At 39.7% G+C, this 24,731-nt stretch overlaps 1 protein-coding gene across 6 annotated transcripts; it reads right to left on the reverse strand.

Moving 5' to 3' along the window:
* Positions 1-159: 159 nt before the first annotated feature.
* Positions 160-24,730, reverse strand: FAN1 (FANCD2 and FANCI associated nuclease 1). Of its 6 annotated transcripts, none has more exons than XM_087744948.1 (14): positions 24,597-24,730; positions 22,437-23,876; positions 17,098-17,238; positions 15,890-16,085; positions 13,322-13,555; positions 12,682-12,813; positions 11,439-11,547; positions 10,581-10,700; positions 8,067-8,231; positions 6,911-7,079; positions 4,324-4,427; positions 2,145-2,339; positions 1,621-1,749; positions 181-778 (listed from the first exon to the last, which is right to left on the reverse strand). In XM_087744948.1, exons 2-14 carry the CDS (start codon positions 23,737-23,739, stop codon positions 641-643), a joined length of 3,135 nt encoding a protein of 1,044 aa, XP_087601074.1. In that variant the 5' UTR covers positions 23,740-23,876; positions 24,597-24,730; the 3' UTR covers positions 181-640. The 6 variants fall into 6 exon arrangements, with proteins under 6 accessions (XP_087601080.1, XP_087601074.1, XP_087601075.1 ...); XM_087744949.1 differs by lacking the exon at positions 24,597-24,730 and adding an exon at positions 24,033-24,481; XM_087744951.1 differs by lacking the exon at positions 24,597-24,730 and adding an exon at positions 24,027-24,481.
* Position 24,731: the final 1 nt, after the last annotated feature.

Raw genomic sequence — 24,731 nt, forward strand, 5'->3', positions numbered from 1 at the left:
TAGTCACAACAGAACGAGCTGTTAAATAAATTACCCTTTCATACACACCAGTACATTAAAACAGCATTTAAAAAAAAAAAAAAAGTTTTATGCCTTGCTCTATGCCATCATTGACCAGCTGTATTTTTTTATATTAAAGTGAAAAACCAAAATAATACATGGTACAAGGTGGGGACAGGTAGAGAACCACGCTGGTCCCGACAATCCTGGAAAGGGGCTGAGCTTGCACCTTGCACAAGATAATGAACTCGGGCTACACAGGCAACGTGGAAATGACCAGGACTTGAGGCCCCCCCGTTTTTTCTCGTAGAGGATGTTCTCAGTGGAGACCAGTGTGACTGCAGCTGTTTCTCTTTACTGGGCAAACCCCCGAGATTGCCTTTCATAGAATAAGTTATATGACTGGTGTATAGAAGAAAAAGGCTTTGTTTGTTCTTCTGAGCACAAAGTGACATACAGTAAATCATACCGACAGTCTTCGCAAACTATTTTTAGAGTGTTTTGTGCTAAAAAACTACAGTAATGATCCAAGAAACCAGAACTTTAGAAGAAACTACTTTTAATAAGCAGCAGCCAGTGGTGTGTCATGCCAGTTCCTTTAAAAACACCCAAATTACCCACAGGATCAAGACCTCTGTTGTCAACTGAGGCGTTTACTCTTGCCTCCAACGGCTTGCACGTGACAAACTTCTACTGCAGCACCCAGCTTCTTCAGTTCACTCAGCCAGACCATCTGCTTGTGGGACAGGCGATCATTGGGACCTTTCACTTCCACCAGCTACAAAGAAATGTGGATGACGATCAGTAGTGTGCCTGTGGAGGAACTGAAGGATCGTTAGCGCCCACAGACTAATGTAAGTATTCTTTTATGGCTGTTATTTGCAACAAAAATAATACAGATTTAGCACAACGGAAGGCCCAGTGGGTGCTAAATTATTAACCCATGTTCCAAAGTTTAAGAGAAAAATTTTATAGAGTAAATATGCACCAAAGCACAGACAGAGGCACTGGTGAATGAAGATACCACATACTCAAAAAATCGATCATCTGCAACCTCACCCGTTCCAGCTGATACTGACAGCAACTTATTCAGATGGGCTGGAGAACTGATTTCTGCTAGGCAGCTGTGGTTCCTGAATGGGTAACAAGTTGCTCCAGCAGCTGAGAGATGGCCAACAGTCCTCTATACCTATTCCACTACCATGCAAGACACAAACCATGACTGTTTACTCAATTTTTGTAGCAGAGTTGTTGTAGTCTCATATTCAAGTTTTTGTGTAAGTGGTGACATTAGCACCCCTTGCTAACAACAGTCAGAATGTGCGTCTGATTGATAACAGTTGCTTTACAGTAATTTTAATTGAAGCCCTACTCTACAACAATACCTGGCCACCTCTTGCTGTTTCTCATTATGTCCGTTACAGCTACAGCAAAATGTGATGAAAGAGCAGCCAAACAATCCCCCGCTACTTGCCATCACTGCTAGGCAGATGAGCAGCAGGTTTAACTCCACCACAACAGGAAAATACAGTTTGTATGGGCTGACAACCAACCAGAAGGTTTTATACCTAAGGGTAAGCTCAGCTGAGCACTGAGTATTTCCATCATCTGCCAATGTACCTTAAAGTGATTAGTGTGAGTACGCCACACAACCAGGTCAGGAAGCCCCCCTCTGCAATGGCGTAGATCTTTGGAAAGTCGCTTAAAAACACCGCTCAGAAACATTCCTCCAAGGCAAGAGACAAGGCTCTGGAAGAGAAGTTTTGGTAGTTGGCTTTTTTTTTTTTTTATTTAATTTCCTGTACAGCCATTTCCCAGCTCTCACAAGAATATTCTACGGCCCAGCTCACATTTTTGTTTCGTCATGTGTAACAAGAAACTTAAGCAGATGCTATCTACAGCAATTTCCCTGCTGTGTTCCCAACTACTGGTGCAGGAAAAGTGACCGTATCAGAAAAGAAGAGTCACAGTACTTGGGATCAGGGAGAACTGGGCTGAAGTCCCCACTCAATTCCTCCCTCCCACCACTCACCATCAGTCTTGGCGCCGTGCCTCAGTACAAGCCGTGAGCGCACTAGGGCCATGTGTGATTTAACAGCAAGCCTGACCAAGCCGCGTGCCCGGTCTGGACAACAGTTACTTACCTGAACTTGCTGGAGGGAAGTAAACCGCCCCCAGCTAACCAGGGCTGCTGCTTTTCCCTCCTGAGTGGTCCAGATGTCAGCGATCAACTTTGCCAGTGTCTCTGAGGAAGCTGTGTGAAGCTGCTGGAGTCTGGCCTCAATGACAGCCCTCCTGTTCTCATAGAAGTGGTCAGTGTAGAGATCCAGGGGGAACGTCTGTATAAAAAGGTAAATACAGCTCTGAGGAGCTGCCAGCAAAGCAGCAATTCCAAGAATGACAATGATGCCCTACGTCATATTTTTCTTATCTCAACTACAAATTCACTCAAACACTGAGTCGATTTAACTTGAACGTGTCCGCCGCATAAACCTTCATTAAATGGGAAAAGATTTACGTGTATTTTAACGCCCGATGCCAGTGCAACAAATGCTGGCCACCTCTTAGCCTGTGCTCTGTTGGTTCTTGACCACTAGACAGAGGTTTCCTTTAACAGACGACAAAAAGCTACCTGCTCCCCTAGCGCTCCGGGCAGTACCACTCCAGTCAGGACCTGGACTCCGTATCAAGACTGCTCAGCTGCAGGGAGCAGTCTGAGGTGGGAAGAACAAAGTGGTGATGACGCTGGGGCGTACCATCCCTCAAGCTGCCTGAAAGCAGCGAGCCTCACGCAAGGCGCTGAACACACGATTGTATAAAGTCACTGCAGCAATGATTCCATTTTGAACACGGCTGAAAAAGGCTAGCAAGTAGTAGCTGAGTGCCAGTCTAGCTTTTCAAAATCAAATGCAGAGCGCTTAGAAAATGGCAAATTTCAGCCTTACACAAATTGCTGCCACAGCAAATCCCACATAAATACAGCCTAGGAATGACTGAGGGAACCAGGTGCGAGCTTTCAGCTCATCCTTGTTCACACCTGAGGCTCATGATAGCTTTGCTCTCCATTAATACGTAAAATCCAGTTTAAAAAAAAATAAATTTGCAAATGAGCTGTAAATACTGAGTTTGTTGTAAACATATAAATATACAAGGGTTATTTTTGTTGTTTTTTTTCTTTTTTCAAAGGCAAGCTCTATGGCGAATGGTAGTTTGCCCTGACAAAGCATACGTGCTTTTAACACATGACATTCATACAATTACGTCATCTTACAAGAACAGCAGGTACTCCACAAGAAGAGGAGTTATTTGTATGCATTCCATTTACCAGTATTTGTGCAGCCTTTGGAACTACAGCAGTCCCCTCCCTGTCCTGCCTATGAGCCTGCAAGTGCCTTCATGTCCCACCTCAACATTCCAAAGCAAGGACAACCATCTCAGTTCTTTCCGCAAACAGTATCCAACCCTGCATTTACTTGGTCAGATGAATGTAAGAATCAAGGAGTAAAAGACATTTCAAAGAACAGCCATTCCTCTGTACTAAGTTCGTTCCCTCTTTTCATCATTGAGTAGCTCTCCCAGGACATGACCAAGAACATACTTATAATAAAGTGCTCGTGGCTTAAGAAATTATTTCAAGACACGACTGTATACAGACTCATAATTCAAGTCAACATAAAATAAAAAAAAAGGTTAAACTTCAGATTAGAAGGACAGAGAACAACTCATGTATTCATAGTTTTGTGTTTAGTCCTATTGGCCTAATAAAATAATTGTACTGTTTGATTTGCTAGGTTTTTACATTCTTTGCTTAAGGGACTATGTAAGGATGGCCTTGAGGGAATGTATCTCCCCCTCAGCATAAACCTGCTGGGCTGGAGCAGGTGAGGGTGTTAACAAACCTGAGTTTAAAAATGTGACTTCCCTTTAAAGGCTGTTGAAAAGAAATAAACCCTTTTTTTTTTTTTTAATGGAACACATCACCTTCAAATGAGATGAACAATGCAATGGTATAGCAGTATTCTTCCACTGACTGTAAAGGAAACTTGGACCAGTGAGTTCAGCTACAGGACATCATACACATTTAGCCAGATAAATCCCACCCTATCTGACAGTCAATCCAGACTTACATAGCAATTAGTTACTGAGGGCCCTTTAGTAACAAGCCCAATATAACAAATAATAAAACCAAGCAAACACCAAGATCTGTCTGGCAAGTCCCTCAGAATAAAATGTTAATCTAATCCCGAATAAGATTTTTAACATGGTTACAGACTCTACAGCAATGGGTAAAGAAAGTAACTGACGAAAGCCTTTCAAAACTACCTGATAGGAATTTCGGAAAACGTCGGGTATGTCATCCATGAAAATGATATCCCACATTAGAATACCATACAGCGTAATAAATGTTGAGCCTTCCCCATGAATACCTAAAGGGCAAAATTTAATAAAAATGGAAACATTAATTTCTACGGCAATCTCATACGAAGAAGGTACTAAATCATCAAGATCCAAACCAGAAACGTGCTATGGTCAGGTCTATACGCAGCTCAAGTCAGTATATACTAACATTACAGCATCGAGTTGTAAATGCAGTTTATTACTTCTACAATTTGCTACTGCTTTCTACTGCCAGGCTAGTGGCCTCATTTACAGCGTAGGGTTAAATTACTATGCCCTGTCATGAATAAGGTTTATTGTTCTAACTTCAGCAACTTTTAATACACAAAATGTTTTAATGTTTTGCACTAAAAAGTAACACATTAATAACAACACGGTTTTTATATATATATAAATGTTTCATATTATACATATACACATACATATATACATATATATGGAGCAATACATATACATATATGTATACATGTATGCATATATATGTATACATATCAGACCAATGCCCAGCCAGTATACTAAAAATGTACTACATTAGTAACAAAATGTTTGTATATATAAAAATGGTTTATATTACATTTACATATACACATACATATACATATATACACATATACATACACATGTATGTATACATATTATGGGTGTATGTATACATGTACGTATACATGTAATATAAACCATTTTTATATATATAAACACATTTTGTTATTACTATGTTACATTTCTGAGTGATACGGGTTGAGCATTGGTCTGCTGGTGGTGAGTGATTGCTTTTGCATCATCTTGGGTTTTTTTCCATCCCTGTGCCTTATTAAATTGCCTTTGTATCAGCCCATGAGGGCTGGGGGGGGGTGGGGTGTTAAATTTAGACCTATAATAGGTATACATACACACACACACACAGAGACACACACACACATATATGTATATATGCATATACATGTATAATACGTATATACATATATGTATATATACACGTATGCACACATAGGTATACATGTATGTATATGTACATATATGTATATATGTTTATATACATAAAAGTGTACGTATGTATATGTGCATACACACACGCACGTATTTTTACATATTAAAACCTGCGCTGGGTTGCCCCTGGATGGCAGCTAAGCCCAGCCGCTTGCCGACCCCTCCTGCCCCAGCGGGCTGGGGGAGACAACTGGAAGGGCAAAAGTGAGGAAGAAAGAGAAACAAATAAACCCACAACCCTCAGGGGCTGAGATAAAGACAACTCGGGGCGGGGAGAAAGGTGATGCAAAAGCAATCACTCACCAGCAGACCAATGCTCAGCCAGTCTCTGAGCAACAGCCACTTTGGACAAACTCCCCCACTCCCAGTTTTCTTGCTGAGCGTGACATTCTATGGTAGGGAAGAGACTCCCTGCCAGCCTCAACCGTTCTGGGATGTACGGTCTGTTATTAGTCTATTATATGTAAAGTTACATATAATACATATAGATAATAGAATATACACTGTATGTTATTATATAGAGAGTATATAGTATAGTGTGCATGTATTATACATGTATGATATATCATACATATTCCAGAGAGAGAGCACGCGTTAGCGTGTGTGTCTGTCTGTCTGTCTGTCTGACTGGGCATTCTTTTCATTAGGCCTACCACTACATCACACATGGCCATTGCGTGCTCCAAATTTGTACTGAGGCACTGAGCCAAGAGGATGGATGGTGAGTGGGTGGGAGTGAGGAATCGAGTGGGGACTTCAGCACAGTTCTCCCAAATTCTAAATATCGTCACCTTCCCATTTACCCTTTTCTGATATGGCCATTTTTCCTGCAACAGTATTTGGGAACGTACCAATAATATAATATTATATATTAAAATATATATTTTATGCAAAAATATAAATTTTATCTTAAAAAATAACCTGCCTACCTTTTTGTATTTTTCTTTTTTCCTGTAAAACAGACCTATATATTCTTATTTGTCCACGGCTTTTCACAGCTCTTAAGTTGTAAAAATGTACGAACAACTACTAATAGAGCTGAAAATCAATCCTTTTCAGAAGAGGTTGCTAAGTGCCTTGCTGTGGTATATACTGTTCCCATGTTCACCTAGTACCAAAAATCAGTGGAAGTTTACTTTTCCTTAATGACACTCCCTTAAATGACATTCCTAGCATTTTACCCCTAACAAATAAAACAGCTGTTCACTGATAAGAAAGGCAAAGTAAGTGATTTTCTATGGAGAAAAAAGAAACATTGGGTTTTCTCCTAACACATTTCAAAACCACCTTAGGTATACGAAGGCAGCAAATAATGAAAGGCGAGGAAGCAGGTCAGGTGGAAAATACATATTAGAGCATTTTGGTAAAGAAATTTCATATTAGAGCTGTTTGGGAAGGAAACAGAATCAGACTAAAAAATGGTCTAATGAAATAAGCTAAAACTGGTCTATTAACTAAACTGCTTAGGAAATTGGTTCTTTACTCCCACGGTTATTTTACTGGAAAAAAAAAAAGTTACTGTTACCCTGATCAAAGCCATTCTGCCTGTAATGAGTTAACGCCAGTTCCTCAACTGAGCACATGACTGTGGATACACTGAAGTCTTCGCCTCCTTCTTCATCACCAATATCCTCCATTAGAAACACAGATTTTCCCATTCCCATCTGAGGACACATCTTTCCTTTGATTGTAACCTGAACGTATTAAAAGAACTAGTTACTTTCCAGCATCACATATAAAAAGCTTTAGCCTAGGTATTTGAATCTCTCCTAAAACACACATACCTCCTTTTCAGTTTTCTTAAAATGAGAACCAGACTTGTTTCCAAAAATCAACCAAATAAAATTTAACCTGCCAGTCCCTTGAAATCATTCTGTTTAACTTTTACAAACTGGCAAATTTTTCAGAAAAAAAATGTCTGGCAAAAATGCTGGGCAGATGGGAATGTAGTCTTTCTATAGGACCAGGAAGAAAGAATACAGATGACTGAGGAGACTGACTCTGGAATGAGAAAAAGAAGGGCTGTAGGGAGATATGCGCTGACGAGGCCGAGAGAGAAAGTGAGGCTCTGCTCTGACTTTGCCCAGATACAATTATCTTTGCAAAGGCAGGGAAAAGAATGAGTTAAAAAAAACCATTCTAATATGATGCAAGTGCATCACATTGCGTATTTGCAGAGCGCATATTTAGAGTGCATAACTCCCAAAGGTTACTAAAAAAAACTTGCATTTTTGAGCCATTAATCTAATGCTGACAACATGTTAAGGTTACTATTACTTCCTCTTACATGCAGAACGCTTGGCCTGAAGACACCAGAGGCAATGCACTGATTTGATCAGACTCTTCAGACAGAAAGGTTCTGACAGTATTGCTGGTGAATTAGTGGAGTTTATAGCTGATCAGATTCGTAACATGTATTCAGTAAAGCAATGCAAATTAAATCACTGTAAAGCTGACTAACTTCAGCTAAGAAGCTGACCATTTATTAAACAAGTAGAAACATTTGTTTACAAGAGGCTTTTGTTTAAGAAACCCATCTGTACTCATTCTCCTGCAGCACAAATAAGCCAGAGGCTGGTGCGTAGCACGTAACAAGAGTCTCCCAGATTATTTTTTCTTGTCAGAAGCAAAAAGACCTCACGAGTTGTTACTTCTCAGAAACCACCAGCAACTTCACTTACGTGTGTCACATCCTCCACAGTTACGACCGGCAGGTCATGAAACAGCCATCTGAACTGCTTGCAGCTCGGTGAGTCTCTGATTCGTAGGGCCCGCTGGTAGAGAGAGAGACGATGCCCAGTACGTACAAATGGGTCTGCCAGCCCATTTCTAATGCAGTCAATGGCCTAGCAAAGAGCAAGGTAACAAGCAATAATTTAGAAAGACCTATGCACATCTGTCTGCTCTTACTAAGCCCTAAAGAGCAATTGATTAAGGAGCACAAAAATGTCAATGTGAAAAACAGCATGTAAGACAAGGCCACCTTTCTTACTTATGTACTGAAGTTCTAACTAGTAAGTAATATTTTGCACTAGTAGGTTTGTGGATTCAAATTTGCACTAGTACAGTAAAAAGAAATTACTCTCCATTTGTACTGATCACTACAAGATTAAGGAAGTGTAAATTCTACATAAGCGACCAGAAAAAAGGAGTTGGTTCTAAGGTAAATCAGTTTAATATTTTTAAGCCAGTTTCTTAACAGCATGTAGTATGGAAACAGAAGGACCAGATCAGTTGTGCAAGAAAGTACACACAGAACAAATATTAGTCCAATGCACTACTGCACTGAAGAACATCCAGGGTTAAATATGGACTCCAAAAATTAATTCAAATCATGGTTCTGACATCCTCTCTTTCTGTGACTTGAGAAAGGAACTCTGTCCTAATTTATAAATAAGGAACTGAGACGAACTCTTCCTTTGTACACCTTCTAATTCCAAATCTGGAAAAAGCTTGACATGGGGGTATAAGATGCAGAAGAGACAACTGCAGACGCTTAACAGCCTATGATATTATTTCCTTTTAACAGACTTACAGAGTTAAAATGCAACACAAAATACCAGCATTTTAATCCCAATTTTCAATAGCCTTAGTGAGGCAAGGTAGCAACACCAAGGGAAAAAATAAGTCATTCTCTGCTTATTTTATATAACTCTACAGCTGCTACTGTTCCTGGACTTAAAACTATTTTTATCTCTCTTCTTCATTGCCAAATTAGTTAGGTATCTTAGGTGTGTTTAATTAGATTGGTCATCTTTGTCTTTTAGTTAAATGTTGATTTTCAGTCTGCCCATACTTCACTGTGACCTAAACAGTCCTACAGAGTTTCATTTTCAATCACTGACAATATTTCTCCTTTGTATGTAACAGACAGGAAAAATGGACGTAATTTCCTATACTTAATCCTCAGACCAGCAGCTGATACAACTACCACCTGCTGTTTCTTGCACAGAAAATTCATGGAACTGCAACTGAGCCCTGAAATGAGTTAGCGGCTTCTACACCTTGTGGTTCTTGAAAAGAAAGTCTGTGAAAAGCTGGTGCTGGCTCACAAGGAATTCAAAGGCACAACCTGTACTGCAGCTTGCAGTTTTCTCTGGTTCCTTACATTCTGCTGCAGAAATCTTTCCAGAAGTGCCAGGAAGTTCTACAGAGATTTACAATAATCCTTGCACACAATCCTTGCCATTCCTATATGGTTATTTTTCTCTCATTCCACTACACGCCAGCTAATCACTTAGGAAACTCAAAGACCGCTCACCGTGCACACAGTGTTTCTAAAAGCCTGAACTGCATCATTCAGACTCGAGACCGGCAAGTTTACCCACAGCACAAAGACTGTGTCTTGCCTGTACAAACACACCCTACTGGTATGTGTGTCCTACTGGAAGGGAAGAGGGCAAAGTTTCAGCAAAAGCGAAGATTACCTCAAAACCTCTTCTCCCCTCCTCTGCCTTCCTAAGAGAATTCAAGAGAGCAGGATGAACACAGCCTGTACTACATGCTATCTAAAACCATTAATGTTATTCTTTACCAGTCTAAGGGTGGTCAGTTATGGTCTCTCCTGTAGGACCATGGAAATAGTTTAAATTTGCTGTTGAAGACTGATAACCCTGCCAGAGCTGTGTACAAGTAACAGATTAGAAATGGGGTTGTCCACTGCTTGACCCCTTACAGTAGAAACCCCACATCAAAACTGGTCCAGATATAGAAGACAACCTTCTCCCCACTGGCAACAGTTAGCCAAGGACTTAATTCTCTTAATTTTTTGTTTGAAAACATTAAAAAATTCCTTCCAATCATGTTTGGTTTTTTCATTCCAGATATGGCCTCATCATCACTCAGGTTCAGAAGTGGAAGTGTTTACTGCAAGAAAGTTCTCTGCTTCTCACACACTGGGCAAATTTATAAGGCAGAACAGCAAGAAAGCTGCTGCCTGATAACTCCATACAATCCTTCAAGTCAAACGGTGGTGTTCTACACAACAGAAGAAAGCAGGCCAACCAAGGATGAGAGTACACTCAATATTCAGTTTCTTAGGAGAAACCGGTTGCCTGACCTTGGGATTCCTACCAATATCTGCATTTTTAGGAGAGCCTACCCCGCTGCTCTTCTCATATGAAATGCTTTTTAAAAATGTTTTCAGACAATGACTGCAGTGTTTCCAGCTTTACAGCATGCAGTTGTGAAGATACCTTCTTAGTGTTTTTCAAGTGCTGATGTAAATTCAGAGCTAGGCGATCCCACCATCGCCCTCTGCTGTCAGTACAATACACCTCTTGAGACAGAAGAGTCTGCAGCTCCTGCACCGCTTCCTGTAGCAACAGATTATTTTATTGAGTTAGAAAACCAAGTTGAAGTTTCATTATATAATTAGCTTGTCACTTTCCCTTCTAATTACTGGATACTATAAAACTTTGTCTCTGCACAATTCAAACTCCATTTTTACTCCAGCACCCAATGTATTCAGGTGCATAGGTATATCTTAAATTAAAACACTAGAATAGAGATACTTTTATGCAAACTTAAAGGTTAGCTGCCAAAAATACAATATTTTTGTCCTTTCTGTATTCCTTATTGTGTATGAAAAAGACCTGAATATTACTTGTTGCCTTTTTGCAGAGGCAAAGCCTTTTTCAGTATAATCTGGTTTGCTTCAACATATAAGTCAGAGGCCTTTGGAGATGTTAGCTCCTAAGGTGAAGAGACAGGGATTTCATAGAAGACTTTCCTTCCAGAATTCTCTTATTTAAAAGCAATAACCAAATCTAGTGAAACACAGATATCTTTAAATAACAAAAGAACAATGTCTCAGCAACAGTCTTATGGTATGTTACATATGGTAAATCCCCAAAGCATAAGCAGAAATCAAAACAATTTAAAACTTTCTAAAGCAGCAAGAAAAAAAGGCTCTTTTTCCTTAAAAGTAACCTGTTAAGAGAACTGTAACAAGTCCTGGCAAACATCATCACCATTTCCCAGCCACATCAGAAATATAAATTGATGTACAATGCTACATTAAACACGTATTCCTATTCACTTCACCACTTTACCTCATACATGTGAAGTCTCTGCAAAATTTCAACACCTTGAGAAAGGATTCTTGTATACACCCAGCCAACTGTGAAATGTCGCAGATACTCGGGTAAAACTCTGTGATAGCTGAAAGATAAGAGCAGCTCAGATCAATTTAATGATGGCAATTTCAATTCTTAAAATTCTCTTACTAATAATACTTATACCTAAAGTTTAATTCACAGAAATTAAATGCCTTATATATCAAAATTGAACTGACTATCCCAGCTGCCAAGTCAAGAACCCAAAGGTAAGAAAATAGTTTAGCTGAGGTAGCAGGTGCAAGCTGCACTTGCACAACATATTTTGGTTTCAACAGCAGTGGAATTATTAGTTAATAAGTTTTACATCAGACACAAAACAGTAATTTATTACATCATGTTTTGTTACTGTCAACTTGTTCTCGTAAGTCAGAAGGTTAACTTTAGAAACACAGCTGAACAAAAGAAAAAGGCTATAACAGGCATTTCCTGCTATAAAAGATGACTAACATCTTTTGGGTAGGCACCTCTATGTTTCCAGACAAAATCTTTTGAATTGAAATCAAAATAGGTTTTTCCACTGTCTTCAGTGTGAAATGGAATAGAGCTCCAAATGATCCTCTATGAATGCTATTTTAAATCAGTTGCCATGAAAATGAATATAATGCCAAACATAAGGCTTTAACTTCTGGTGTATCATTAAGCCAGAAACCAAAATAATTGAAAGAAAAGCTGATGAAGGACACTTCAAAAACGACACGTTATTTCAGTTCTCAGATCTTTAGTAAAGTTTCCTGAATGATACCCACTTGGAAACCTGAAGAGATGAATAACCCAGTATGTTTGCCCATAACATTTGCAACATTCTTTTGTTCAGAGTGAATTTTAAATTCTGCTTATTGCTATTTGTCTAAAAGCCATGAAAACAAACTATGACAAGGGAAAAATAAGGCTCTTGTTCTCCTGCGCTAGCATATAGAACAGAAATGTTTTAGTGCTTTATCCATGTCTACCAATTCATTCCCAAGGTTTTATAAAAAAGGCCTTTTCGTATAATCATTTAAAAGCTAAACAACCAACCAGGAAGTTCAAAGCTTTCAAGAACATTAAAGCTTCTAAATTTATCAGGCTTACATAATATCACTAGTCTATAAGCCTTTCTCAAAAGGAAAAGTACCAAAAGTAAGATAATACACTTAATAGTTTCATACGAACACTAGGCTAGTTTCCAGTTTACTACCTCAAAGAGGGGTGATTTTTCAGTTCATTCCAGGTTTCTTTAGCACACATATATAGATGATTAGCTTCTTCCCAGTTGCCATTTACCATTGCAGTGGCTATATCATTTGACAGATAAGCAGCAGTTGCATACCTAAGGGAAAAAACATAACAACTGTATTAGGCTCAAAAAGCATTTATACTTAAAAGAGTTCAATTCCTCCATACAACCCCTCTTAAAAACTCCCTTCCAGTCTCCAAAGACATTGAACCATGCAGTCAACTTTATTCTTAATCTTGTAGGATGAGCGGAGTTTACACTAGCAGGGTACATTATGTTTAAAATTACTTATAAACTGCAGAACGCATTTCTTGTTTTGTTCAGAGTCCATTCTAATAATCATCACAGCAAATGAAAAACAACTTTCATCAGCAGACGATAATGAAGCAAATAAATATGCTATTTTGGTTCAAAATGCAAGCCACTGTGAATTACAAGTCCTACCTGGCTACAAAAATGCATTTAAAATCATTGCAAAAGTGGACTTCTACCTATTTACCTCTGGAGTTCTACATGATAAATTTTTATTTGCCCACACAAGTACAGTAGTAAAGCTTTTCTAGAAATAAACAGATTTCCAAACTGCCAAAGCTCCCCCTACCTGATAAGATCTTCTCTGTCCTGGAAGACCCGTGTTTTCCTATTTACAGTGTAACTGGGGAATACCATACGCCCCATGTTTACCATAAGGACTGTGGAGAGCTGGCCTTGACCAGCACTACCAGCTTCTTCATCCTCTATTGACTCAGACAGTGAAAATAGCAGCAGAATTCGAGAAAAGACAGCCCGAGGGCCTTTACAGACCCTGACAGATTTTCCAGCCAGCTCCTTCACCCTGGAAGGACAAATAAAATGATCGTAACAAATGGTTTTTACCATCACATATAAAAATTCAAATATACTGAATGAAGTACGAGAATAATTTTGTTTTCAAGCCAATTAGTGTGTAAACTTGATTTTCCTTGAAAGAAGCAGCTTGAGAAACTATATAGTGCATGTAACCTCTAGTGAAAAGCCAAAGAAATGCATTAACTAATAAAAAGTTTAAGGGGCAAACTTCAAGCAGATAGAATTGGAACTAACTGCCCTTTGGGTGCAGCCCCTCCTGTTGCTATGCCAGGCAGTTCCAACACACAACAAGATGTGGGGCAATGTTTACAGACCACAATTTGAGATCCCTTGTTTTAGGGTATCTCCATTAGCATATCTTCATCCAGCCTTTTCATACAAGACAAGATTTCTGTTATTTGTCCACAGGATAGCACAGATTTAAACCAGGATTTTCTCTGATCTCAAGAGGTACCTGGTATTTCTGCTGTCAACTACAGCAAAGAGCATTACATTCCCAAAGTTGATGTGGCTGAGCAAGTAACTATCAGCCTCTTTTCTTGGAGTAGGGAGTAACCCAGTGCCAAGGACGTTTTCTGGAATGTAACTAATTTTCCCAGGTTCCTTTCCATTTCCTGAACAAATTTTTTTCCAGCCTTCCTTTGTATACTTTAAGCCAATATTCTGAAAACAATTTTGTTTCTGTTAGAGATATTTACACAAATTATGCATCACGCATCGTCATATAGTTCAAATATCTAGTATCAAAGAGAAAAAATGAAATCTCAAGTGATACAAAGTATTTTCATACTGAAGTTTTCTATACGTGGATTGGAATGAGGAAACAACCGAAGTCCTTAAATTAAAACATCCTTACTTATCACAAAGTCCCAGCATCCTCTAACACAAGATAATCATGGCTGTGGCTATGATTACTTCACCTGTTTTCCTGCAGACCAAATGAAGTGCAACGCTACTGGAGACAATGACACCAGTGTGAAATACTGTTTTTAACAGAATGGGAACCACTAGAGCTCCTGTTGTATTTTGAGAACGACAAAGACCAAATAAAACTACTTTAAAGAAGCTAGCCATACTATGCAAACCTCCCAGTTGTGAAGCTCTGCAAGCCCTGCACTAAGCTAGCATTAGGCCTCTCTTTTGGCATAAGGAAAGAAGACCTTACTGATTCATGTAGTAATGATTCTTCATGGAGGGATATTTTTAAAGTTCTTCTTCCAATACTAGGCCTCTTTCAATACAAGGAATTCTGTGGAAAATCACATGATAGATTTCGGGGGGGGCCGGGAGGATATTTGTCCAATAAATGTAGCTATGCAAAACTTGACAAAGTTGTATGTCGCTCTCATTTGGAAAAGAATACCACAGGAAAGACAAATTATGTTATTGAGGCAAATGCAATACATACTGCTATCTGTCAGCTTTCTACCCAACCTGCATTTTGTTCCACAGTTACTGAGTTCAGACCCTAGTTCTCCAGCCTACTAGACATGCTAACCGCTAGACAAGCACTCTTTGTTTATAAGCGTTACTATTCAGTTACTTTTTGGTATTAGTTACTAAGAGAGGTAACTGGGTAAGAAAGCTTATAAACTCCAGAACCAACTTGTACCCTAGCACCAGTACCCTGGCTATTACTTTAGTTCATATTCCTAGACTTTTTGTGGATGTTCTAGCTACAGATCCAGCCCTAAACACCAAGAACGATAATGCCGTAATCACTCCTATTAGGGCAGAATGACACCTTAAACCTGAATCTGGACCCCAGAAGACCTGGAAGTCAAGGGCATCCCGTATACACAGCTGTGATAGCCACGGTGAAAAAATTCACAGGAAAGAAACACCACTTTGTCAAGAAAGCAATCTTTTCCCTTTAAAAACATTGCTGAAAAGGAGGCTCTATGCTAAAGTACAAAGTCAATCACAAAAAAAGAGATTATTGCTCCCCTCTAATTCTACTAGAAGAGCTCACCCAGCAAACGAACATCAGATAGTTGTTTTAATAAGCAATGACTTTCCTTATGTCTTGCTAGACATTTTTCTGCACAGATTTTGCTTTAAATAATTCAGAAATGTTCCTCTGTGTAACTGAGTAACTTTGGAGATAGATAATCATGCCCACAGCTGAAAAGCACGATATAGTTTAAAAAAAGTCTAATATTTACCCTTCTGTTTGACCCACTGTGAATCAGAATTTAATGCTGCCCTTTTTTATTCATAAATTTACTAAATGCATTCCTCTCTTCAAAAGGCATCTAGATTGAGTCCTCTGAAGCATAACTTACATTCACCTGCAAAATTTAACTACAAACAGAGTTACCTTTTCAAAATCACTGTCCCAATCCCAGCCTGACTCCTGCTGAAGACTGAACGTTGTTTTGCCAACCTCAGAAAATCATCCACAAGTTGCTGTTTCTGACCATTTGGGTTTGGCAAGTGAAAAGTCTTTGCCAATGTTTTTAGCTCAGGGGCTGACAGCAAATCCAACCCTTCACACAGGTCTTCCAGTTCAGATTCTGAAAGTAAAATGATCCACACATATTCATTATGTGCTATACATACACACTCAAGCAACAGCTCAAAGTATAGTACATTCATATAACCTAGTACTAATCTAATGATTTAGATTCTTCAAACATGTATTATTGATGCTAGCTGGTTCAGCTTGAAATTCATTCTCTTGACAGGTCCGGTTTGAAAGAATGGAATAATCAGAAAAAAATCCCTTTGCAACTTCAAAACAAAAGCAAATATAAAGAAATTCTGCTGAGTTACAAAAAAATGCTGTTTAGAAAAACTTGTCTTCCTCATGATTAAAACTCTGCCCAATGCAAAAAAAAAGTGCAGCAAGAGCAAAGCTGCTTGAGAAGGGGGATGAGCCAGGAGTCAAGAGTGACCACAGCACTGGCAGTGTCCTCACCAACCCTGGTGCAGTCCCACCGTAAATGAACAGAACAGACAGAGCAGAAGTCTTTATAACAGATTCCACTGGCAGCCCCAGAAAAGGCATGATGATATATCAGGTCCAGGGTCGATCTAAGAGACGAGCCAGACATAAGACTCCAGTTTACGCCTGAGATCCATCCACAGTACACGGCCACAGACAAGACTGGAAACAAACACCTGCAGTATTGGTTGGAGGTCCAGCCAGCCAGGGGTGGAGAAGGCCAGGGACAGGGTGCCTGCAAGACAGCTCAGGGCAGTACTGAAGGATATTAATTAGAGCTCCTGGACCGATGCAGAGAGGCTGCGCAGGTCAGCGTCTGAGATGAGGCTGGTGAAGGCAAGTAAGACCTATTGTTGCACCTATAGCCCTGACATTTATTTAGCTCTCCCTATTACCTAATTTGCACCAACTGCTTTTATTATTAAGGTAACACAACACAACTCATCTACCTGAAACCTTTATTCTACTCCTCTAATTATCTTCTCAAGGCACAGACAAGCATGTAGTGCATTCAACTCTAACATGACACAACTGCAGATTTTATTTGCAATATTTTTAACGTTTACTAATGCTGGCCATACCTGTTTGCAGAAATCCGGCTTCAGCCAGTTCTTCAATTATTGGTGACAAATCCATACTTATCTCTCCATACTCTATTTTGTTCACCTTTAACCAGTTCAGCTTGCGTTGAAAAAGTCTCACATATAACTTCTGCCCACGAACTGCAAATTTTATTTAAAGCGGGGAAGGAAAAAAGAAAATTAAATTCTAAAACATAGTACTATGCATAATCACTACCTTGCCTACAAAAATTACTTTGATGCAGATATCCTCTAAAACACATTTTAAATCTGCCCATGTTCTACGAGCAGACTTGGTAAAGTATCAGAACTTACCTTTCCAAGCAATTATTGCTGATTAGAATCTTCAAGTTTTGTAGGTAGAAAATTATTACAATGTATTTTTTAAGTCATGAACATTGCCAAAATACATTTTGGACATGCTTACCCTTTAAGAATTTGTTTTCTAGGAAAAGACAACTTCATTTTTTCAAACTCTGCATATTGTGATGTTAAATAGGTCTTTTTGCTTTCTTTAACACTCATTCAATAACCAACTATTTGATGTTGGGGAACAAAGGAAGCTGTAGTCTGACAGAATGATTTCATAATCACAGAATACCTCACTGTGTAGTAGTCTTCAGATTCTTATTTTTCCAAAGATAAGCTTAATTTTACTAATATATCTACTGAAAACAAGGGAAAAAACCCTCCTACCAATTTGATTTTTACCAGGGAAGTGCTCTCTTAAAGTACCTTTTAAAAATTCTTTAAAAATGCTAACAATGATGAAATTCAACAAAATAGCTTATTATATCTTAGCCGAAAACAGTCCAGCTATTGTTACTATATTCAGCTCCCTTTTGAATACCCAATTCATCCCTCATTAACTTCTAATTTTTTGTATCCCTATCTGCTGCTGCTTAACTGAAACTGATCATTAATAAAAACAGACACTGGAACACTACCAGACCTAGATATACCAGACCTAGATATATTTAAGAAATGCAGTTAACTTTTACATGCTTATTTAACTATTCTCCTGTCCTTAAAAAGACTTTTTCAGCCTTTTTTTTTGTTGGATTTCCAAGATGTTTCCAGGATCAGTTCACTGAGAGAACTACATTCAGACGCGTAAGTTTCTGTTTTCTCTGTGGGGTTGTAACTTCTTTGAAGTCTGCCTCCAGTTTTTACAACTCTGGAAAAAGGTCGAGTAACACATGAACATCCTTTCTCCAGACCGTGGAAGCTGACCAAACTAGGGCTGCAATCCAATACCGGCAAGTGAGAACTGCTTTCTCTCTCAAGCATTTGAATGACAAATAGAAGGATAAAGAGGTATTGTGCAAGCAATTAATTGCTTCTTACGCATCCTATTCTGCAGTACATTACCTTTGAAGATTTGGGGGATTTTTTTTCTTTTGTAGTTCTTAAGAAAGTTTCAGGTGTATCACTGAAATAAAAAATTTGCTCTAAGTTGAAATATTATCAGCAAAAATATGCAGAAGATCTTACAAAAGTTCACCCTCTATGACTCATTAAAATGCAACAGAAAAAAATTACATTATTTTTTCTTGTTCAGTTTTCTGTACCTCAGTTCCACTGGTGACTATAAATCAATGTTTCTCGGATACGATTTTTCCATTGTATCAAAGTTGGAAGGAGGACTTCACGAAGTGTATTAAGTAGTGTCACTAGAACTATGTGCTTGCTTTAAATTCTTCCAACTGCAACATACAGTGAAATTAAACATGGAGAATACAAAAAATATTTTTTTAATATTACACCTAAGTTCAGACAGATCTCGTCTTGAGCACAAAGCCTGACATTGCACTGCAGATTACTTGTTATGGATACACCTCTGCTTTTCCCTACTTTTATTTACTGTTTCCAGTACTTAAAAAATTGGCAGTGCTCTACATCCAAATCGAGGCCATCCACTTTTGAGAAAACTGGGCAGGAAGGATGGAAGGATTGATTCAAATTCAATCCTTTTAAAGATATAATTCCTTTCATAATAAGCATTAGAGATAACTCACTGAAGAATGGTAGACATTTTAGCAGAAAATAATTAAGTACTGGAGAATACCTATGTTCAAGCAACTCTACGGTACTAAGCACGTGTGGCTTTTTTGTGTTATGATAACTGAAAGACAACACCTGCTTTGGTTGAAACTTCTAATGTGGAACAGATAACCCATCTCCCTGATCTTTTAAAGTATTCTGTCTAAGATTTCTTGAAGGTAAAGACATCCATCTGTCGCTTGTCCAGAATTCATCATCTATTGACTTAATGCTATCTGATCACTTCTCATAGCTGAATCATTGCGTTTTTCCTACCCTGCAAAGAGACATTGTTTTATTTGTGACTCTCGCAGCCAGTGCAGATGTGGATTTATCAGCACCACTTTGAAATAATTCTTTCTGTATTCAACTCCTGTGAGGGGGAATACTGAAATCACACCACTAAAAGAGAAACAAGCACTTCTTTTATTCAGCAGAACAAGTTACTATTACTGATCAATCTTGTACTCATCCAGAGAAGGGAGTGGGGAAATAAGGAAGCTGTATCCTGAACGTCTCTTTTAGTATTTGCCAAAGTAGCCAAAGCCTGCATCCACTAATGACCTAACTGTAAGGTTATTCTTTGGATGTAAATCTTCTTTGGATGTAAATGATAGGCATCTACTGCTTGCCTCAGAGAGCCAATAACAAGAGTTTTGTTGCTTATGTTCCATTCTTTCTTTATATATAGCCATTTTAACTATCGCAACTTACTTAAACAAGGCATTATCGGGCTCCAAGATGTCACTGTATACACATTTAGGTGGAGAAAATTAACTATATTAATATTCTTATGGCCTTGAGTGCACCAACAGACTCTGCAACCCCATCCCAGCCCCCACAGGTTTGGCTGCTTATGTTCAAGGCCAGCTCTGATACAGTGCAGCTGGGAAGAGCTGTGTGAGGCTTTGTCAGGGCCTTCCCCTGTTCGCTCGGAGCTGTACTTAAGCTCAGGCTGGTAGCCTGCACTCTGGCCTAAGCTCTGCTGCAGCACACCAGTGCCCAGCCAGACACCTTGCTGACCTGGCTTCACCTTGCACCTGCCTCATCACTACAGGCTTGCCTGAAGACCTGCCACCGTTGGAGCATGGCCGACACTGGATCCACTCGGCTCTTCCTTCGGCAATGTGGGCTTATGCCCCTTGCAGGCGAGGAAAGGATGTGGTACCTGCCTGCCCTGCTGTCCCCTTTGGCTCCTGGCTCATCTTCTCATGCAGGGTAGTCTGCTCTTGCTGCTCCCTGACAAATACAGTCCTATGTTATGATCTCATCTTACTTACAATATTCTCATAACTTATGTTAGTATTATTCTTTAATTTTTTTAAATGTTTGGTGTTACTGCATAATTGTAACTATTACAATATAATCTGTAAGAGCTTAACCATGACCAGGTAACCACTGCAGAAACACCTGTGTAAGTTTAGAGCCCTACTTCCTCCTCTGGAGTTTCTTCACCTTTTTTAGCAACCATCTCTTAAGGTGGTTTGCGTCAGCTCAGCTCACTTTTCCACTAGGGCAAATGAAGAGTGTTCATATGGTCCTTTCCAGCTGCTAAACTTTGGAAGAACATCTTAAGTCAAAAAAGACATTTCTGAGACTGTTCCACCACAGTTTAAGTTTCTAGAGAAACAGATCTGCACTGACTCAATTTTTTTTAAGGAACTGAGATTGTGAATTACTTATCATGGCTATATTTCTTCCTAAAAAGCTCAAGCCAACGCTTCTCCACTTTTGTCACTCAGTATCCTGTATTAAAAACCTTGTGATGTCATATACACTAATCTAACCTCATTCTGTTATTCTCCACATCTATACAAGTTATTAGAAGAACACTTACTGAAAGTCTCCTATTGGCCTTGAAAAAATTTCACGTAATTGCTAATCACAAGTCGTGACCTTGATAATCTCTTTTCTAATGTCCTGTGGTGTCAATCCAGAATATCATTTGGAACTTTATAGAAACAAACATTAAGGAACTAAGCGCTCTGAACAGCTAGAACAGTTTTCTTCCACTTTGCAATGGGGAAACAGTCTGTTGTATACTAGTGCAGAAAAAATGAATATCATCTACAGAGAGGAAAAAGACCAAAATATACAACAGTTTCACACAGGGAAATACTATTCTTTAGCGTGATAAACTTTACAGCCTGCTAGTTAAGCCAAACTCAATGAACACAATACATTAGTAAGTTCAGCCTGCTTCTGATTTTTTTTTTTTATTTTTACCAGCAGGTATGTATGTAACTGTCTCTTTTCTATGTTCAGCTCGGATGCATGAACTGAGCTCATATCAGAATACATCTAAAAATACTTTGTCAGGCAGTTGTATATTGCCATAGTAGCTTAAAACAATATAAATGGTTATGCCTGCAGTACTCTGAGATACAAATTTTCTTGTGGAAGTTGTTATAAGCTTATTTCCATTTTGATGCTCCAAGTTTGCAGCTCAAGTGCTGGTAAAACCACTCTTAATTACAGTTTAAGACAAGTTATAAACGTACATAAAAATTTGGAGGGTTAGTTTTAACTTGCATCGTTTCTGCCATGCTTTTACTGTAAAACTTATATGAGTATAGGATTCAGACAACATGTCTGCTTTGGATCTTCTCTAAATACAGAGGGCTTAAATCTCCAACATTGTAGCTCCTACTGAAATTAATGAGAGTTAAAAGTACTAAGCAACCTACAAGAAAATGACTGTTAATTAGTAACTAGCATTCTAAACTCTGGATAATAATCATAGGGATAACCATGGATTCACACCAAGCACAAAAGTAATCTCTAAATGTGCTGAATCAAAGCTCACAAACGCTACTTCAGAAGTATTTTTTTCAAGGTCTATGTATCCAGCACAGGCCTCTTCATAATCCCATTCTGTAGAATTCCCATACGTAATAATCACCAAAAGCCTGGTATTAACTGCTACTCTTCTTCTGTGCTACGAGTTTCCTTCCTTGGAAATGCATTTAAAAGCAGCAGCAAGTTAACTTAAGATTCTGAAAAATAGCATTAAAACAGTAAAAGTATTCCAAAAAAACAGAAATATACATAATCATTCTCTCCTTATTTCTTACAAGTTTCCACTATTTATCATTACCTTCCATTAAAGGAACATTAGAAAAGTCTACCTACAAGAAGCCACTGAGGCATACATCTCCTGAGAAAAAGGAGCTTTTTCCCTTAAGGAATTTATCAAGTTAAATTGCCCATTGGTAGAGCACTCTTCACATAAAACTATGTAAAAGTTCTGTCTATAAGAGGTAACGTGACAGTATATTAAAAAAAAAAAAAGATACCTGATAATTTGCAGAACTTGGTTATAATGTTCATATCTTGCTCATCAAACAGTCTGACATCATCTTCATTCTCCAATACTGCTCGCAGCACCACTAAAAAATTCTGGAGGTAATATGGGTGACCAGGAGAGCTGGGCACAGAGCTAACCTCATTTATTTTGTCTAAAATGTCCCCAATGGAATTTTGAAATTCTACTTTTTCCACAGTTTCTGACAAAGTATGATTAATCTCATCTTTAAAGTCTTCATGAACTTCCACAGGAAGTACCTGTACATCACCCTTGCTCAAGCAATTTTGTGTACCACAGTTCACTTCTCTCTTGGAAGAAGGAACAAACTGAGTGTGAGCCTGAGTCTTGACTTCCAAACTATTGGTCAGGTCTGTTGAAGTACAGATGGCTAGATGTGTTTCAAATTTATCAGGACTAAGTATCACACCTTCAGACCTACTTTCTGTTTTGGTGCTCCTTGTACCAAATGGTAACCTTTTGGCATTAATGTTATCAGCTGGTAATGATACCGGAACAATATCCACAAGGTCGTCTCCATCACATTTTTTTGTTTCTTCTTGAAATTCAGGTTCCTTCTTTGAAAAGCTTTGTTCCTGGTGCTCCCTCCAAGCAAGCTGATTTTCTTTCTGAGAACCATGCCCAAGATAAATCTCTTCATCATCATCCTGTGCTGCAGCACTTTTGCACATATTGTGAACAGCTGGAGGTGAAGACTCGACCTCTTTATACACAATCTGTTTTCTTCCCTGGATACGTCTTCTGGACAGTTTAGATGACAGGCTTCCCAAAGAGATCATTTTAATCGTTTGAGCCTGTGGTTCATTGTTAACACTACAGACTGAACTGTTATTGCTAAAATAAGGACTAATCTGTTGTGCTGCACTCCCTTCTGTTTTCAGTAAACTGCTTTTGGGAGGACTTGTTTCTAGATTTAAGAGGTTTTTTGAAAAATATGGGCTGGAATTATTGTTCACATTTCCAGCTGGGGGAGTATCATTCCTAAAAGAGTTGAACGCTGAATCAATGATGCCAATCTCACCATGGTTTCTCTGACATGTTTCATCCATGTGCTCATTTATTCCATATCTTGGCACCATTTGCCCACACATGGGACAGGTAATTTTGGCAGGGGGAACATTGTTAAAAAAGGAAATAATAGAGGAGGATGTCGGAGGTATAGATGGTGTTCCTTTACCTTCCGCTTTTTTTGTTGTTCCTTTTTTTTTATTATTTTTACTGAGTGACAAAGTTATTCGGGGTCTTTTAATTTCTGAAGACGTATCTTCTGCCATTACAAAACTTCAAAGCATTTACATGGCACAGGCAACTTCATGCGGGCTGTATTTCCTTATTCTGTAATACTTAAAAGAAAAAAAAAAAAAGACGTTTTCTTGGCTTTGCGTTTTCCATGTGTAATCTTCTGACATGCCTTCAAGGAAAAAAAAAAAAAAAAAAAAAAAGATATTGAGTGAAAGATCTTCCGAAGTACCAAATGCAACCAAGATGAACAGTGAAGAAAAAATAAAACCCTACAAGTGGAAAAGTGAAGCAATCCTTAACTGCTACAATGCAACAGTACCTTTACCTTCTGACTAGGCAAGCGGGCAAGCACATCACGGTTGTCACGCTGAGCACTGCAGCTGGCTTGATGGGAACGGTTTAAAAAATGGAAATACCACTACACACTTTGACTATTTAAACGCTGTGTTCCCCGTGTTTAAATTCAACGTAAGGATACAGTCAAGCCCTCTAATTTTGCCCCGCTCTTGTTTGGCGTGTGCAGACAGACCGTTTCTCGGTGCCAACCCCCCCCCGCGGCTGCGGAGGCACGCGGAGGTGCCCGGGGCGCCCCTGACAGCGCCGAGGAGACGGCGCCGGCCGGGCTGCGCGGGCCCCGGCCTGTCCCGACCCGGCCACGCCGCTCCGCACAGCGCGGCGGAGCTGCGAGCGGCTCTGCGCGCGCGCGCTCCCGAGGCGGACGGCGGCGCCTCCGGTTTCCCAGCCCGTTTCTGCCCCTCGCCTGCCCGCCCCCGCCGGCGCCGCTACCCCTCCCCGTCCACCGGCCGCCGCCTGCCCTCGCCTGGGCCGCCGAGGGGCCCAACCGAGGCCGCCCGCAGCCCGCCCCGCCTGACCCCGCCTCCCCGCGCACCGGCGCCGCAGCCCCGCCTCTCTCCGCCGCGGCCGCCCAGGGGCCGTGAGGGGGGGCGAGCGGCCGCCGCGCCAGGCGCGCGGACCGGCGGCGGCACCCGCGAAGGCCGCCCCCAGAGGCGGGCACTCGGGCCAC

The sequence above is a fragment of the Nipponia nippon genome, unplaced genomic scaffold, assembly GCF_047370975.1.
Source record: "Nipponia nippon isolate SJK-2023a ecotype South Korea unplaced genomic scaffold, ASM4737097v1 scaffold_9, whole genome shotgun sequence".
NCBI lineage: Eukaryota > Metazoa > Chordata > Aves > Pelecaniformes > Threskiornithidae > Nipponia > Nipponia nippon.

Excerpts from the sequence above, each read along its gene's own strand:
- FAN1 (XM_087744948.1), bottom strand. The coding sequence starts at position 23,739 with ATGGCAGAAGATACGTCTTCAGAAATTAAAAGACCCCGAATAACTTTG. Across the intron at positions 10,701-11,438 it reads AGAGACTTCACATGTATGAG|GAAGCGGTGCAGGAGCTGCA; the intron begins GTAAAGTGGTGA and ends CTGTTGCTACAG. Across the intron at positions 7,080-8,066 it reads CTGTGGAGGATGTGACACAC|GTTACAATCAAAGGAAAGAT; the intron begins GTAAGTGAAGTT and ends TAATACGTTCAG.